A 16,437-nucleotide genomic window follows, 5' to 3' on the forward strand; every position below is an offset into this window, starting at 1 on the left:
CATTGTGCCATGTAATTACAGTGGATTATTTACTGCGGAAGCTGTGTTAAGATGATCTGTTTTGTTTACATTTCTCACAGTGAGCATAACAGCCTCAGACCCCCTGAGGCCCAATAGTTCTACGATGTGGGCTAGACCCCTGCTGAGTAATGGTGTTAGGCCAAACTCCCAGTATTAACTGTACTAGCAGTAGCAGAGGGGCCATCTTGTGATTCATGTTTCATTAATCAACAATTTTACAGCCCTGTGGCAAGCTGCAGCAGAAACTTTGGCTGTATCCCTCTTAATCCCTTCCATTTTTAATCAGCGTAATCTTATAACAAAATTAGGAAGAAAATGGTTGTGAAATATTACTACAGAAATTATGCGTTGCTCCAGAGAAAAAACTGTTTTCTTTCAACCAGAGCTGGGCACTTGACCCTTTTTTGCCGGTCCGGCCGCGACCCTCCACCCTTCACCTGGGTACCCTTCCGGCCGCGACCCCCTGCCCTTATTCATAAAAATTATCACCCCCTGCCTCGTTCCGCCCCCCCCCCCCCCCCCAAAAAAAAAAAAAAAGTGTCTGTGATTGACACCGCCGTGAGAGAGATGCTAACGGCAGAGGCTTTTTAAGGATCATTAGCTGGCTAATTCACTATTCGAACCCGCTGTGGATACGCTTCAAAATGTGCCACTAGTACTTTATTACTTACCCAACTGCATGTGCTTACTTCCATTGCGAGCCCCGGGGTTGGTTTTGTCGTATTGTATAATTATTTGGGTCCAACAGACGGCCAGAAGTCGCATTCAACAAGTTACTTATTTATTTTCCACACTTCCCTTCGTTCACGGCCTTCAAAATACAAGCATAGGCCTACCAGCAAATCACTATACACAGCAGGTTTGCTAAGGCGTATTTCCGGAAGTAGGAAAGACGCCAGAGGAAGTGCATGAACTCCACCTTGATGTGCCAGTGTCATACTTGAGTGCTACACGCATCTTAATGTTGTTTTGAAACAGTTAAGTACCAAGTCGGGGGGAGTCGCTTCAAAAAGACAGCAACAACAATAGATATCGTGCCTGCTACAACCATAAAGGGACCGAGATGACTAGACTATGCATTTAATTTCATTGCCAAACTAGTTTGCTTTGCAGCTGCAACGAGCTGCGTGCTGCATCCTCTCTCTCCTCCTCTCCGTGTGGGAAACTGTATGTCATCGCAACAGGTGACATAATGGACCGATCAGAGCAGCAACAATTCCCGATGGGTGCGTGGCATGTGTTGCAGACCTGTCGCCAACAGCTCAATGCATCGGTCACGTGAATCAATGCGGCAGTTGACGCTCGCGTCGACGCGGGAGTAGAAAGAAGCCTAAAAAGAAGCCTTTCACTCAGTAGGCTGAGATGAAATTTGGCCGCCTGGCGACCACGTCAAACGCATGAGGGCCGATTAGTGGGCCAGACTAAAATCTACTACTGGCCATGCTTAGTCAAGCCATTTTTTTTTTTATTTGTCAGTCCCCACTCCCCACTCCAAAAATGGGCATCCGGCCGGGCCGGAGGGTCCAACCGGCCGGGCCCAGGGACTGGCCAGCTCTGCTTTCAACCTATGTTACACCTTTTTGAGGTTCCACTTTTTGACACGCACACACACATGCATGCGCGTTCATCTGCATGATGAGCCATGAGTAACATTAATATGAACAAAACAGAAAAATTAACCAGATACAAAACTGGTAAATCTCAGGGACGCACTTTGTAGCGTGCAAAGACATTTTTGCAAGAACATCCCTCTCATAACTCAAGTGTACACCATTTTAAAATGCCGCTCCAGATTCCCTTTCTTTAGCTGCAAGCAACTTACTATCATCCAGGTCATGCACTACCATAGGTTAAAGTTGACCTACTTTTTTTTTAATACATTTTTGTTGACGTGAGACTAGGTTGCGCAGGCTGTAGACTACACTAACACAACTTGGGAGCAGTCGGCAATCTACCAGTCGACCGTGATTGACTGATTGGGCACTTGTGTCATTATGGCAGGTTGTGATGGTCATTTTGTACCTATGATACATTTGGGGTGGGTTGGGACAGTCTTTAGGGTGACACATCAAATGCATGTGATTGGGGAAATTATATTATTGTTAATAATACATGTGAATAAATTAACAATTATAAATCTTATTACTCTACAAACAACTGAATGTTCGAGTGCAACAATGCAATATTCGCCAGGTTCTTTGAGAGAAACACTATCCAATATAAAGTACTGCAAAATATTACTTAAGTACAGTGATGAATATTTGTACTAAGTTACTTGCCATCTCTGTTGCTTACTGTTCCTTAATTAGTTAAATGAGAAGGGTCATCTTTGCTCATCTATTTCAGTATGATGCAGTGAAGTTCCACACATTTACAATTGGAACCACAATTATCCACCTATCTTCTTTTGCAGCGTTTCCCAACCTTTATTGAGCCACAGCACTCATTTTACATAAGAAAAATGTGACGGCAATCGAACACAAAGATAATCTAATTGTAGGAATCCATGAATTGTTTTATGGCAACAGGTGCTAACACAGGTGTACTGTACTTTCAGCCATCTAACAGAAGACCATTGTATTGTTCTTCATTATGTTGCTGGCTTTTATTTTCTATTTTTATTTTCAATTAAAAATGGACAATTTAAGTGAAACTGTATAATTTCCTGAAGCACTCCCGATGATCTCTTTTGGCAAACTAGGGTGCCACGGCACCTCTTGGGCATCTCTTCTATACCACCTGTCCTCAGGGTCGGAGCAAGTTGGTGCCTGTCCGAGCTGAATTTGGGGTACACCCTGGACTAGCCAATCGAGGAATCACAATAACAATCTCCTCCCTTGCAATTAGCTCTGATCTTGGCTGTAAATTCTGCCTTCAAGTATGTGAATTGAAAATGACCTTCCTTCGAAGTTTAGCATGCACAGATTTAAATGGTTCCACACAAAAGGTCCTGTGCTTAGAAAATCTATTCAAATTAATTGTTGGCATCGCTTCATTTTCTATTAGACACATGAGATAAACAGCTTTATTTAATAACACATTTATCAGCCGTAGGTTTGGTTGCAATTATTTTGGGTCACATTTTATGTACCTGTACAAAAAAGTATGTTTATGTTTCCCTGAAAGTTGGGCTAGCTTTTAAAAATGTGTTGGACAGAAGGACAAAATGAAACTTTGTTGTATCGTAAGAATCATTATACAATCAATTAGTTAGACATCAACTGGCAAATAAAAATGTTCCTTATGAGTCCGCTGGGTCTTTTTTCCGTAATGGTGCAGTGTTACTTTGTATGTAGGCCAGTGGTTGATAAATGTGCCTTTTCCTTTTGCTTTTCACAACTGACTGATTTCTTCATGTGTTATTATCTTCTGTGTGTCGGTGACCGTTTTCTAATAATGTAGGAAAATCACATTGTAAAAGGCCGAGCTGGATGATGTCCACAGCTTGGCTTGTTTTGGCTGGATGCAGCAGTACGCTGGGGGAAGGGGTGGCTGGGATGTTCAGGCTGCACGAGAGCGTAAAACAGGGAACGTTGCTGTGCGTGTATGTGTGTGAGGTGGGGTGGGGGCCGGTTTGTGTGTCTGTGTGCCTGCATGCATACCCATGAATGCATTTGGGCTTGGATTAGGTAGTCATTTTATATAACACTTTTGTTTTTGCTCCTATTTTTTATGAGAGGAACTCAAAGGTCGAAAAACCTTTTCCACATAAAGAATATCACCAATGCTCTCAAATATTTCATATACCCGCAGTAAATATAAATATATATGAGGCAGAGCGTAAAACAGGTAAAGTTGGTATATGTAGATATACTGTAGATATAGATATATAAGGGCTGTCAAAGTTAAAGCGTTAACTTTGGAGATTCATTTTAAATTTATAAAGCATTAGAACATTGTTTAATTCAGTTTGATTTGTTTCCTGTGGAAGCTGACCTGCTCAGTTTGCAACCAAACTTACAGGAGATTCACTGTCGTAAGGTCGGACTTTTACGTAGTTTTACTTTTAAAGGTTCCTCGATGACTCATTGGAAAAAAGCAAATAAATGCTGCTAGATTGTGGTGTTGGTGGGCAGAACTAAACCTATAAGCAAGGAGTTCTAATAATGGTTTCCATGAGAGGAATATACGTTTATTTTTGTGTTTTGTGTTTGTGTGTGTATATATATATATATATATATATATATATATATATATATATATATATATATATATATAGGTTTGTGTATATATATATATATATATATATATATATATATATACACACAACTAGAAAAGTAGAAATTTTGGGAAAAAAAATACAGTTTTTATAAAGTAAATACTAAAAAAGGTTTGACAATGATGGAAAAATGATATGATGAAGCATCATAAAAAAATAAATACAAATATTTTTACGATGAAAAAAAATTGGCAATGAGATAAATACTGTGGACATATTTGAAAATGAAAAAAAAGATTGAAAAATACAAACATTTGATGTTTAAATTTTTTTTACAAACACATTCATATACACAGGTCCACTGATAGTGTAGTGGTACACATGCCCGAGTTGTGTGCGGGCAGCGTGGGATCGATTCTCGCTCAGTGACGGTGTCTGTGTGTGCCCTGCGACTGGCTGGCGACCAGTTCGGGGTGTAGTCTGCCTTCGCTGGGATAGGCTCCAGCAACTCCCCGCGACCCTGTATAGGATAAGCGGTTTGGAAGATGACATGACATGATGACATTTATATACACATATACGTATATATACACATATGTACATATATACATGTATATATACATGTATATGTATACATATGTATATGTATACATACATATGTATACATATATGTATACATGATAATACAAAAAAAACGGTGATAATTAAACTACGTCTGACGGCGTGTTCCTGGAAGATGCTACAATATATAAATCTCGCTATTTAAGTTGAATGTTTTTGGCTAAAAAGACTGCTTGCTTCCTCGTCTAAGACACATTCAAAGTCGGATATTCGTTATTATGTTAGATGTGCTACCTGCAACATAGACGCCAATCTCATGTAGCAATGTCGGCACACAACTTTCGGGCTTATCCACGTACCAGAAAGCCAGAATGTTCCCAAACAGGAGACCGCAGTGTACAGGGGACCTTCGAGCTCTGGCTTGTTTGCGTATGAAATAATAATGCCATCTATCATGCATTTATGATTTATCATGGCTTCTGGCGTACTGGCTTCTCTTTTGTTCTGGCACTCTCCTCTCCCGCATGCAACAGTCAATAGCGCCCATGCATGTAATAAAAACTGACCAGAAACGGCACGCAAGGTGGACCGAACCGAACATGTCATACCGAAATATATTAATACACCCACGTATACCGTTACACCCCTAATATATACAGTATAAGCGTATATTTGCGCATGTGTGTGTGCAATATTTTTGTTTTACATCTGTATATAATTAAATTAAACTACGTATTTAAAATTAGGGGGCAGCACGGTGGTGGACTGGTTAGCACGTCCACCTCACAGTTCAGAGGTTGTAGGTTCCATACCACCAATAGTCACTATTTTTCATTTCTCATTGAAAAATCCAACCGGAAAGCTGTGTGGAGTTTGCATGTTCTGCCCGTGCCTGCGTGGGTTTTCTCCGGGTACTCCGGTTTCTTCCCACATTCCAAAAACATGCATGGTAAGTTGATTGGACTCTCTAAATTGCCCCGAGGTGTGATTGTAGGTGTGGATGTTTGTCTCTGTGTGCCCTGCGATTGGCCAATTCAGGGTGTCCCCTGCCTACTGCCCGAAGACAGCTGGGATAAGTTCCAGCACGCCCCGCCACCCTTGTGAGGATAAGCGGTATTGATAATGTATGGATGGATTTAAAATTAGATTCTAGGCTGACTGTTGCGGTAACTCCTATTGCCTTGTCAGTCATTCAAAGCTGTTTCACAGTAATGCAGGAAGACCTCAAGATTTGTCTTCTCGATAAACATTATGTTTTGCTTTTTTGTCACTTTTCCACCATCTGTTTGTTTAATCTGATATATTTTTGAGGTAAGAGTCTCTGTGAAGTAGGATTGATAAAGGGGGAGCAATAATCTTTTTGCGGCCATAGCTTTCGTCTATGCTTAGTCCAGTTCTGTGTGAACACTATGCTTAGTGCTCACACAAAACTGAGGAACACATGAGTTTGTCAGACACACACATTCCTCCGCATACTGTACATCCTAATTTTTATTCCAAAATTCTTCTAAATCTAAACTTCCCACATTTGATGCACATTAAAACCTTAAAGTAATCCAGCTATAATCCAAATCCACCCAAAAATCATGTCATGACTCACACTTGGTTAACCCTAAACCCCTTGGTAAATCTCATTTGAACTGTTTGTAAAGACCAAAACGACGTTGGCCAACAGTGACAGAGGCTTACCCCCTGTGGCGTCCGGCCGGCTGTCGGCACGTCACACTGGAAAAATACACCGCAACGACAGACAGCGACGCTGACCATTAAAGTACCTTCTGTGCATGCATAAAATGTAATACCCTTCCATACCACCAATAGTCACTATTTCTCATTTCTCATTGAAAAATCCAACCGGAAAGCTGTTGGCCGGGGGATTATAAAAACGTAAACAATGCATTCAGCTATATTCTTTGCTCACGATGAACTCATCGCGAAGTAAACCATCACGTTCTTGACACGGTATTGTGAAATACTTAAATTGTCAACCCTCGCTCTTGTACTTGTAAGAAGATTAAGGTGGCGAAGGTGTGCTCACTGTATATCCGCATTTCTCACTTCCCGTTGGTGCTCCGAGCGCTGATTTGCTAGCTAACAGCCAATCAGAGTGACCAAATGTCACGAATGGCGACGCCGATTCAACATGCGTAAAGGCCCCCAAGACACTTACTGACGAGTTACGACACTACGACGGTGGCCACTACACTAATCAGACAGCGTATTCAGACGCCACGACGCTTCACGGACCTCCGACGTCGGTTTGGTCTATCTAGGCCATAAGAGCTACCTCCTCACTTTTAATCCATCCGTATGTGACTTCTACATTAACATGTCAAATGTACCTAAAAATTAAGTCTTGTGAGTCCTGTTTTTGCTCCTCCACCAGTGAGGTCGTCCTCTCCAACATTGACGTGGGCCTTGCTGGCACCTGGGAGTGTCTAGTGACTAGTTCCCGTGGCAACAGTTCTCGGGAGATGGAGATAGTTGTCCTAGAGATGTCTGCGCCATACTGCCCTGCTGACCGAATCACCAACAACAAGGGGGAGTTCAGGTGAGTCAGCTTTAGACTGATCTGTCTAGGTCAAGACGATCTGCTTTAGGACAGTTTCTCACACACAAGAAAAACAAAGAAACAGTATAAAACACTGATTTAAAAAAAAAAAAAAAAAATTAGAATTGGGAGCCACAGGTTCACAGCTACGTTTCCACTAATTAATATTGATTGAGTCCGTCATTTTTTAAAAATAACGCAAAGTTGTGTGTGTTCGGATGGGAGTGTCAGATTTTGAGAGATTCTGTGAGCATGATATTCCAAAGCATGAGTTCTTACATATGAGCCTCTGCAACCTTTAATTCCAGGCAGGGGCACAAAGGTATTGTATTAACTGATTTTAAATTCAATAATGATTTTGAATACTTGGAAGGACATTTTTTGCTTCAATGAGTGCCATGGCCTTTACTGCTTTCTTATTTTTACTTTCAGTAACTGAAAAGCATGTTCTATTGGCTTGAAATCAGGTCACTGACTTGGCCATTGAAAAATGTTCACTTTCTTTACCTTCTGTCGCCAGTACTGTCGGAATTGGCTGAATGGGAGAAGATAATTTAGCCCTTTCCACCTCAGAAAGAATCTTTTTGCTGCTTCATTCATTCTTGTACAGGTTGACCACCCTTTCTTCTGCACAAAGAAACTGACTCCATAATACTGGAAACTTTATAGATGTTTTCTAGATTCAATGCCAATTAATTGCAAATTTCTAAGGACTGAATAAGACACAGTAAATGTCTCACATGCACACATGCACTCGCACAATTTGTGTTTCTGATGGAAATTACTACAACAGATAACTAACTAAATGACAATATTCCTAGTATTACTGTGAGTATTTCATATTTACCTTCGTCAGTAGCCCCTCAGCAGAATCCATTGCTCCGGTGTCCGAGAACGTGACCCATGGCGGCTAGTTGGTCGTACAATTTGTCACTTGACGGTTGTTTCCACTCCGTCTGTTGTGATCCTTTGTGATGAACTTTTTATTCATCTTGTTTGACTTTACATCTTCCACTGACTTGTTTTGCAATGCGAACAGTTTAAACGAGCCTTGGTCAGCAGAAATAAGCTGGTACATACTGGTCGCTCCTTGTCGCCAATTCAAAGTTGGGTTGGATGTCTTTGTCCCCCAAAAATGCTCTGAAGAGCCTGCACATATTCGTCCGTCTAGATATTCATTCACTTTTCACACTTAATTAATATTTCACAGCAATTAAACTGGGTCACGACTGAGCTACAGTAGGAAAATGTGGGTCCCTGTGTGACAACAGTTGAGAACCAGTCTCGTAGAGCCATGTGTAGTAAAATATGGTGTGTTCAAATATTTTACTCATGCATGGATGTAAGGGATGAAGTCCCACAAGTATAACAGTCTCTTGTGGCTGACCTTTACTGCAACGCTATAAACCTGGGAGCACTTGTTCCTTTTGCTATTTTCCCAGAAAAAAACATACACCTTGATTATCCTAGCTATCACCAGTAAAGCCCACCTCATTCGTGCTGGTCATGTGAGTGTGCAGCTGTCAGCCTCTGTACTTCGTTGCCCTCCTCCACTGCATAAGCACACAGACTCAGCCTCTCTTGGAGCACTGGTGTAATGGACTGGAAAATGAGCCTCCTTTTTTAGTTTGGGACCATTTTAATTCCATTTATTACTAGGTAGTGGGAGTGTGAGCAGAGACATGCTTGGGCACCCTCAGAGAAGAGAACTAGTTACTGCAGTATAGTCCTTACGTATTGTAGCTCTTTCCAAGTGATGAGGATACATAGCATTGGCCCCCCACCCTACACACCCCCATCTCAACTGCACCTTTTGGTCTCTTTTAAACGGAGTACATACTTTGCAAACAACAAAGGCAACATATATTTGTCTTTAATATGTGTCCTTTGTCTAAGCAAGAATATCCATACAGTAATTATCTGGCTAGAATATGTCATTAAATATTATACAGTAATTGTGTTTTCTTGAGTCAGTATTCAACCATTCATATATTGTTATACCCCATACTAACGACAGTCTCATACAGGGACCTACAATGCTAAAAGCCACCCAACCCCCCCCAAAAAAGTAATAAAATTATGTACATTATAAGATGTTGTGTGAACATTTCATTGACTAAATATACACTAGAATACGTTCATCCTGTTCAGAATCATCAACTTATCACGGGTAACTTCCTTCTCACCCCCGGAGCGCCACGTCACATTTACACACTGAATATCTACTGCTTCGATGGGGACGCTTACAATCGCCTGGATGCTCGGCTTCTGCATGATGACAGGATGATCTGTCTGAGGCAGAATCCCTCTTTGATTGACAGTGAAATAAGCGAATCAGTGATCTTGAAGAATAAACCTCCAAGTTTTCCAAGTTTATCATTCCATTGTTCTGAACTGACCCGGAGACTATACAGATTTTCAGCAACTTTTTCTTTGTTAAAAACGACTAGCATTGTGATTGGCTACCATCCCCTGTCTCTCTGTGGTTTCTTTCCACAACGAGCAGCGGCGACTGCGGAATTTCTCCCCCATCACTGTCACTCACACTCACAGCCGGTCATACACTAGCCTCGTGCAGCAGCCATGAACTCTGTGATGGGGGGGAGCCAAAAGTAAGGGATTTATGATATGATATGAATGGTGCATCAAGGTGCATCGAGCCAAGAACCCTGTCGGATCTCCCAATTCTTCATTCCTCTATGGTCTCCTTTCAACAGTTTCCTGCCATTTCTCCAGGCCACTTTTTGCAAGTTCATTCAACCAATTTTACATTACAATCGCCCAGCCGCGGACATACCTCTCTTTTAGTTCATGCATCACAGTGGTAGCAAATTTTAAAATTCTGTTGAGTGACATAATTAGAGGTGTGCAATCCGACTGACCAACAGACCAGTCCGTCTATCACTCAATGATGGACGCCCGTTTTGCTGACGTTAAACGATAGACGGGAAACTTAAGAAAAAAAAAAAGGAGGGCTAAGCATAGATTTTCGTCCCTCTGTGTAATCATAACTAACCTGGTCAAGTCTAAACGGACTTCACAGTCCATTATTGACGAACACCCTTTATTGCTGAAGAGAGACGGAATCGCAACCCAGACTGCATTGACTGTATGTGTACAGCAGGTGGTGGTATGCACCAAAGAGAGAATCATTAGTTTCTCAGGCTGACCATCTATTATCCAAACCGCTTATCTAAGAAGTAATAAAGTACCTGTAGAGAGTTTAAAAGAGAAGTTCACGTGACTTAAGTTTTACATTTCTGTTTTTATTTTTGGGAAAGAGTGGGTTTAGGAGGTTGTGAAACTGTATTTTTCATGCCCACACTCCAATTCACATGATGGCAGTAATGCGCCAAAAGTTGTTTGCCAACCGCTAAAAGACAGATGAAGAAAAATATGAATTTAATGAAAAAAAACATTAATTTACTGTAATGTATGCTTTATTTTGGTTTGCAAGGACTTGGAAGCATTTTAATCCACTAACATTGTACCTTTTGCAACAATGTGACATGAGATTCCGGTTAAATCAAGTAAAACTTTACCATTTTAATCAAAGCGGTTCAGATAATGGATGGATGGATGGATTTTTTTAATTTCTGTTAGGCCTTTTTTTTATTCCGGATTGACAATAGACGGACTGGCGGACCTTTGATCTATACTGACGGAAGCGCGGTTAAAAAAACTTGACAGACAGACCAACAGACAGACAATTACAGTTTTGTCCAACTCGGAAAAATAGACGGATTGATGGATGACAGACGGGTACCCATGCTGCTGACGGATGACGAATGATGGACTGGCAAACTTTAGTAAAATGCTCACCTCTGAACATAATGTTCAACTTGAAATGTAAATTCAAAATCACTTTTGACTGAATTCTGACATGAGAAAAAGGTAAAAAGACCCTCAAATTGATTTTTTTTTAATTGTGTTTGAGACACATGCATTGGATAAACATAATCTTTCTGGATTATATGGTGATACTAATTGCAGGTGGCCAAAGACTCTAGCTGGAATCTTGGTCTTCTTACCTTGCGCTCCTGCCACCTTTGGCTCTGCCCGTCATCCTTCGGGCAGCGCTCCACAGCCCTCCAGCCATAAGGAGAAGAAGGCATGGCGACGCTGTGGCCGGACTGGACGGTGGGATGAAGAAGATTACACTCAGTGCCCTTATGCCAGCGAGCTCACACGAGTGCTACATGAGCTCACCCAGGTATCAGTTAAAAAAAAAGAGATTGAACACAAACGTGTTGCAAAACTTTCTTAATCATGCCTTTGTGAGACCGTCGCATGGCTTTCCAAATCAAACTGTGCGGTTTGGGATGGGTTATCTTTTAATGTTTATGTTCGAATATTCTAGTTAATTTCTTTAAAAGAAGTCATGATTCCATTAGTAACTAAGGCTGGATTTAAAATACTGTACACCGTTACTGTGATAAAACAGATTTATTTGGATAGCTCCTTATATTAACCTTAACAACACAAATAATGTATTGCACACAGAAAAACTAGGACTCGATAAACACAACTCTGATAATTTGACGATGATCCGATTTTTATTTGGATTTATGTCTATTAGGGTTGGGCATCGTTTGAATTTTGACTATTCCAATTCCGGTTCTTTGATTCGATTCCGATTCCTAATGGTTCTCGATTCCGATTCTTAACAAAACAAAAAAAAGTTATTTTAGACAAATTAGAGTTATTTTTGGACAAATCACATGGACTTCTCTGTTCTTCAATTTCATGAACGTTTTACTATTTGTGAATTTACCATGAATTATTCAAAGGGCAGATTTTAACCAGTATATTTATTTTACATTATACATTTTTTGTGTTATTATTTAGTATTATTTTTCACAAGAGCTTTATTTTTGAGAAGTTCAAGACAATAGAATAATGCAGCTGTTACTGAAAACATGCTATTGAACACCAATTGATTGGCTAACCTTGTCTTGCTTTAGAAAGAAAATATATATGACAAACACAACGTTGCATTTTAAAGGCAAGCAAGCAAAGTCTATCTAATCCAAGCAGTCTATGTAACCATATGATGTATCTGTATGTACAGTATTTATGTATATGCTGCAGCTGCGTATGCTAAATATTAGGTGGATATGTGCATTTGTGTTTTGAACTTGCCATTAGATAGTAATATGACTTTTGGGTCATAAGATGCATCGCGTCAGTTCCATGGCTAGGCGTCGGCCGAATGAGCCAGCAGGGCCGGCCCTGGCAGGATCACCGACGGCTGCTGCCCCCGCGCCGGCTGCTGGGGAGATCCGTGGGCACGCCCAGGGACGCTGGCGCCGTGGCCCGCGCTTGCCGGCCTGTACGAAGGGAGCGGAGGGGCTGATCGAGAGGACCACGGCAGCTCGAGCGGGGGCAAGCTTCCGTGCTATTGCGATGCAGCTTTGGCACTTCATTCGTAGCTCTTCCGCGTGGCTAACTAGGAATCAAAGCTTAGCCCCGACATTCCAAAATCTTAACGGTTCCGGGAGAACCGGAGTGATGGATCCGGTTCCACTCGATGCCCGATTCTCGGTGCCCAACCCTACTGTCTATGCAACTGAATGGGCAGATTTAGCAATACAGCGATGGGGACATTTGCACACACTTTGGCACAGACAACATAAATAATGTATGGCACACCTAAACAAAGAAAAAACACTCATGGCAAATTGAAAATGCACATAAAGCATGGTAGTAAGTGTGGTACATCATAGGTGTGGAGATCATTGCATAAGGAAAACTATTGAGTCTGTTCCAGTAGACTTGTCAAGATCATCTTATTTCAAGCCTTTTGAAGAGTCGGTTTAGGGCAGGCCAATGAAACTGGATGAACAGTAACATTTAGTATTCATATACATTTTTGAATTGTTTATTTTTCACCCAGGCATCCAGTGTTGCTCAGTCATTATTTTCAATTCACAGTTCATGGGAGAAATGTTTGGTATTGGGGAAATTGTATACTTTGCTATGCTGGGATGTACAGTATTCATAAAAGCAATAAGTACACTAATTTACTAATTACTAATTTTCATTTATTTCCGATTGGTGATGCTATACCCAAGCATTCAATCACAATATGCAGTCCCTAGTTACAGTTGACAAATTGTATTCGCTGGTGTTTCTGCATTTAATGTTTTGTGTTCATTGAATATTTATTCATCTGTAGCCTGCAGGTGATAGCTGCTTTGTTCATGTCTTAAATCCACATTTTCAACCTTGTGCTGTATGGTAGCTGTGTACTTTGACAAAATAATAACTGCTCCACATGTTTTACTGTATATGGTAGGTTCAAGTACATTTTGAGGGCTATTTAGCCTACCAAGTTATCTATCTTACAGCATTTTGGTGACAAATTATTGATTTGGCAATGGGTTCTCAAAGGTTCTGAAAAATGTGGTATTATCATACCTATCTAATAAAAACAGTTGCTACTGCAAATGTTGCTTCTCGACAAGTTTACAAGCAAGCAATGTAACTTGTCTTGCTCATGATTGGACCACTTTGTGGTTAAAATAAATACAAATAAAAGTTGAGCAAAGCCCGAATACTAACATGTCAGTTATTAAAAAAATAAATACAAAAAAATACCAAAGGTAATATTCTTTAACTCTTTGGCGAGCTACTCAGAAATAGGTGGAGATTTACGGGTAGCGAGGAGGCACATACTTTAAACAAATGATTCAAACTGACTGACTGAGGTGATTTTTTTTAAATGATGTAAACATAAAGATAAAAGACAAACTTGTGTTTTTGATGTACAGTAAGTGTTACTAGAGCCCAGATAGGTTTTTCATAACGGACTTCAAAATCTGCTCCATCTCATTACAGATAAGCATCAACACCACCAATGCTCAGCCTTTGGGCCAGCAATTAGTGGCCTTCACCAGCAGGGCAGCTCACTTTACTGATGTCATGGATGTCATCTTTGTTACACACCTAGTTGAGAGACTGACCAGGCTGGTAAAGAAACGCAAGGAAGTAAGTGTGAACAGAAAAACTGTAATTGTCCTTGTAACATGGTGAATGTGAACAAAATTACCCTGCTAAGTGCCTTCTGCAGACTGCATGTTTCCGCTCCTTCTGAAGATGTTAAGTAGTATTTTTATCAAGGCCCATAAAATGCCACGTTAATACACTGACATGTTTTGTTCCTATGCTTCTTGAGTGTTTTTAGTTGTGTGTTTTGAATTATTATTCTGTTGGAGGACCCTTCTGTTGCCAAGCAGCTTCCAGTATTTTGCTCCAAAATGCTTTGATTATCTTCATCTTCAATTTTGCGTTTGAAAAAAATATAAATAAGTTACTGGGATTGAATGGCTGGACTGTGAAAAGACAAATTAATCAATGGCAGTGCATGAGTTATAATATATTTATATTATTATATGTTAGTATTATTGTTGGCAGTTTAAACAGGTGTGCGATTGTTCGAGTGAACGCAGCTGACTTGATTTGCCACCAATAGAAGCAACTCCTCTCATTCCCTTTAAAATTGATGCATAAGAGGCACAAGAGGTCTTTGAACATGGCTTTCTTCTGAAAGATGCCTTTTCAGGTCTCACTGTCATTGCCTACTTGAGCATTGAAGTCCCACCAGAATGAAGGAATTCCCAAGGAAGGCGATTCACGGGCACACCCTCTAAGAAACCCAAAAAGCAAGGATATTCTAAGCTGCTGTTTGTTTGGTTCATTGGCACAAATAACAATCAGTCAGTCTTAAAATTTCTAGATGATCCAGGGTTAGACACTGAAACAGCGCTTCCCAGTGTCAATAAGTTCACTCTACTCTACAGGTCTTGGGTTATACAACTGAATAAAGACCCAAAATATTCAGCTAGAAAAAAAAAAAAACAAGAATGCCTCAGAACAAGACCCAAAATATCCAGCTAAGAAAAAAAAAAAAACAAGAATGCATCAGAACAAAACTTCAGCCTACTCAGAAATATAGCATTCGATAAACTCTCATCTAAATGGTATTGAACATGTAGGAGCTGAAGCAAGCACTCTGAAGAAGGTAATCTTCAAACCTCAGACAGCTGGAGCAGTTTGCTGATAAGGTGTAGGCCAAAATACCCATCTCAAATTCCAACATTTCATTAAGAGTTACAGTAACTGTTGAAATGCAGTCATTTCCATTAAAAAGTTGTTTAACGGAATATTAGGTTTAAGTACCATGTTTGATCAAATACGATACGACAAAACGAAATGCCTCATTTATCTCATTTAATTTTCAGTACATTTCTGTTTATTATTACTGTAAGATTCAAGTTATTATACTGACAATTTAATGACCAAAAATAATTAATCTAAAAAGTTGGCTTTTCTTTATTTAAAGGCCCCATGCTTTTTAAAATAACCCTCAATGAAATTTGGATTGGACCTGTCCATGAATACACTTTTCAAGCTATTTTAGTTGCTCTTAAAAGACTTAAAATAGATTTAGGAGGGTTTAATGTCTCATTAATATTTGATATGTAACTAACATTTGCTCTTATTGGGTCACTATTCTTCTTAATGTGATTTGGTAAACAGCTTTTCTCTGATTGGTAATTGCCGATAAGTGGGCGTCTTGGGAATGTATGATTTTGTCCATGTGTACTGGGATACCGTATGCCTCACTGTTGATTCATGCAAGTCAACTTACAGTATTGTTTTTAAACTTACTTTATTTTAAAGGCGCCATTTAAGTCCTCTACAATTTTTGTGTTTCTGCCTGCAGTTCCAAATGAAACTGTCTTTCTCCATTCTCTGTGCAACTATCAAAAAACACTTGCATTGTTAGACCCTATCCGTTTGTGAGATTGGTTATTTGTTATAAACTGTCTTGAAGCAGGGATTTGTCATTTTGTTAGAAACAATCAGCTTTGTTAGCTCATACAGTGACAATGTATTTTTTTCTGCGACATGATTGAGCAAATAGAAAAGGATATTCAGGGAGAGATAGCTGTGACTTGCTAAAATAGTCACTCCAGCTGGTTGTTTCTACCTTAATTGACCACAGAAATATAAATTTGTCGCCTTCTTTATTTCCTCTCCATCAGACCTGAATGACAACATAAGAAGGACGACGTGACTTGTTTTGCTTAAACTGAATGTATCTTATACCTTTGGCCAGAGGCAATCAGAGGCCCCAAAT

The 16,437-nt window shown here is 40.1% G+C and overlaps 1 protein-coding gene across 2 annotated transcripts in view; it reads left to right on the forward strand.

Moving 5' to 3' along the window:
- Nucleotides 1-16,437, forward strand: part of adgra1b (adhesion G protein-coupled receptor A1b) — a 206,699-nt gene that overhangs the window by 76,702 nt on the left and 113,560 nt on the right. For both annotated transcript variants that reach the window (XM_086045684.1, XM_086045686.1), the window contains exons 8-10: nucleotides 7,128-7,292; nucleotides 11,286-11,505; nucleotides 14,133-14,282. In XM_086045684.1, coding sequence (XP_085901810.1) covers nucleotides 7,128-7,292; nucleotides 11,286-11,505; nucleotides 14,133-14,282 — 535 coding nt within the window. The remainder of the gene's footprint in view (nucleotides 1-7,127; nucleotides 7,293-11,285; nucleotides 11,506-14,132; nucleotides 14,283-16,437) is intronic.

The sequence above is a fragment of the Filicampus tigris genome, chromosome 11, assembly GCF_054856515.1.
Source record: "Filicampus tigris isolate MCC_2025a chromosome 11, RoL_Ftig_1.0, whole genome shotgun sequence".
Classification (NCBI taxonomy): Eukaryota; Metazoa; Chordata; class Actinopteri; order Syngnathiformes; family Syngnathidae; genus Filicampus; species Filicampus tigris.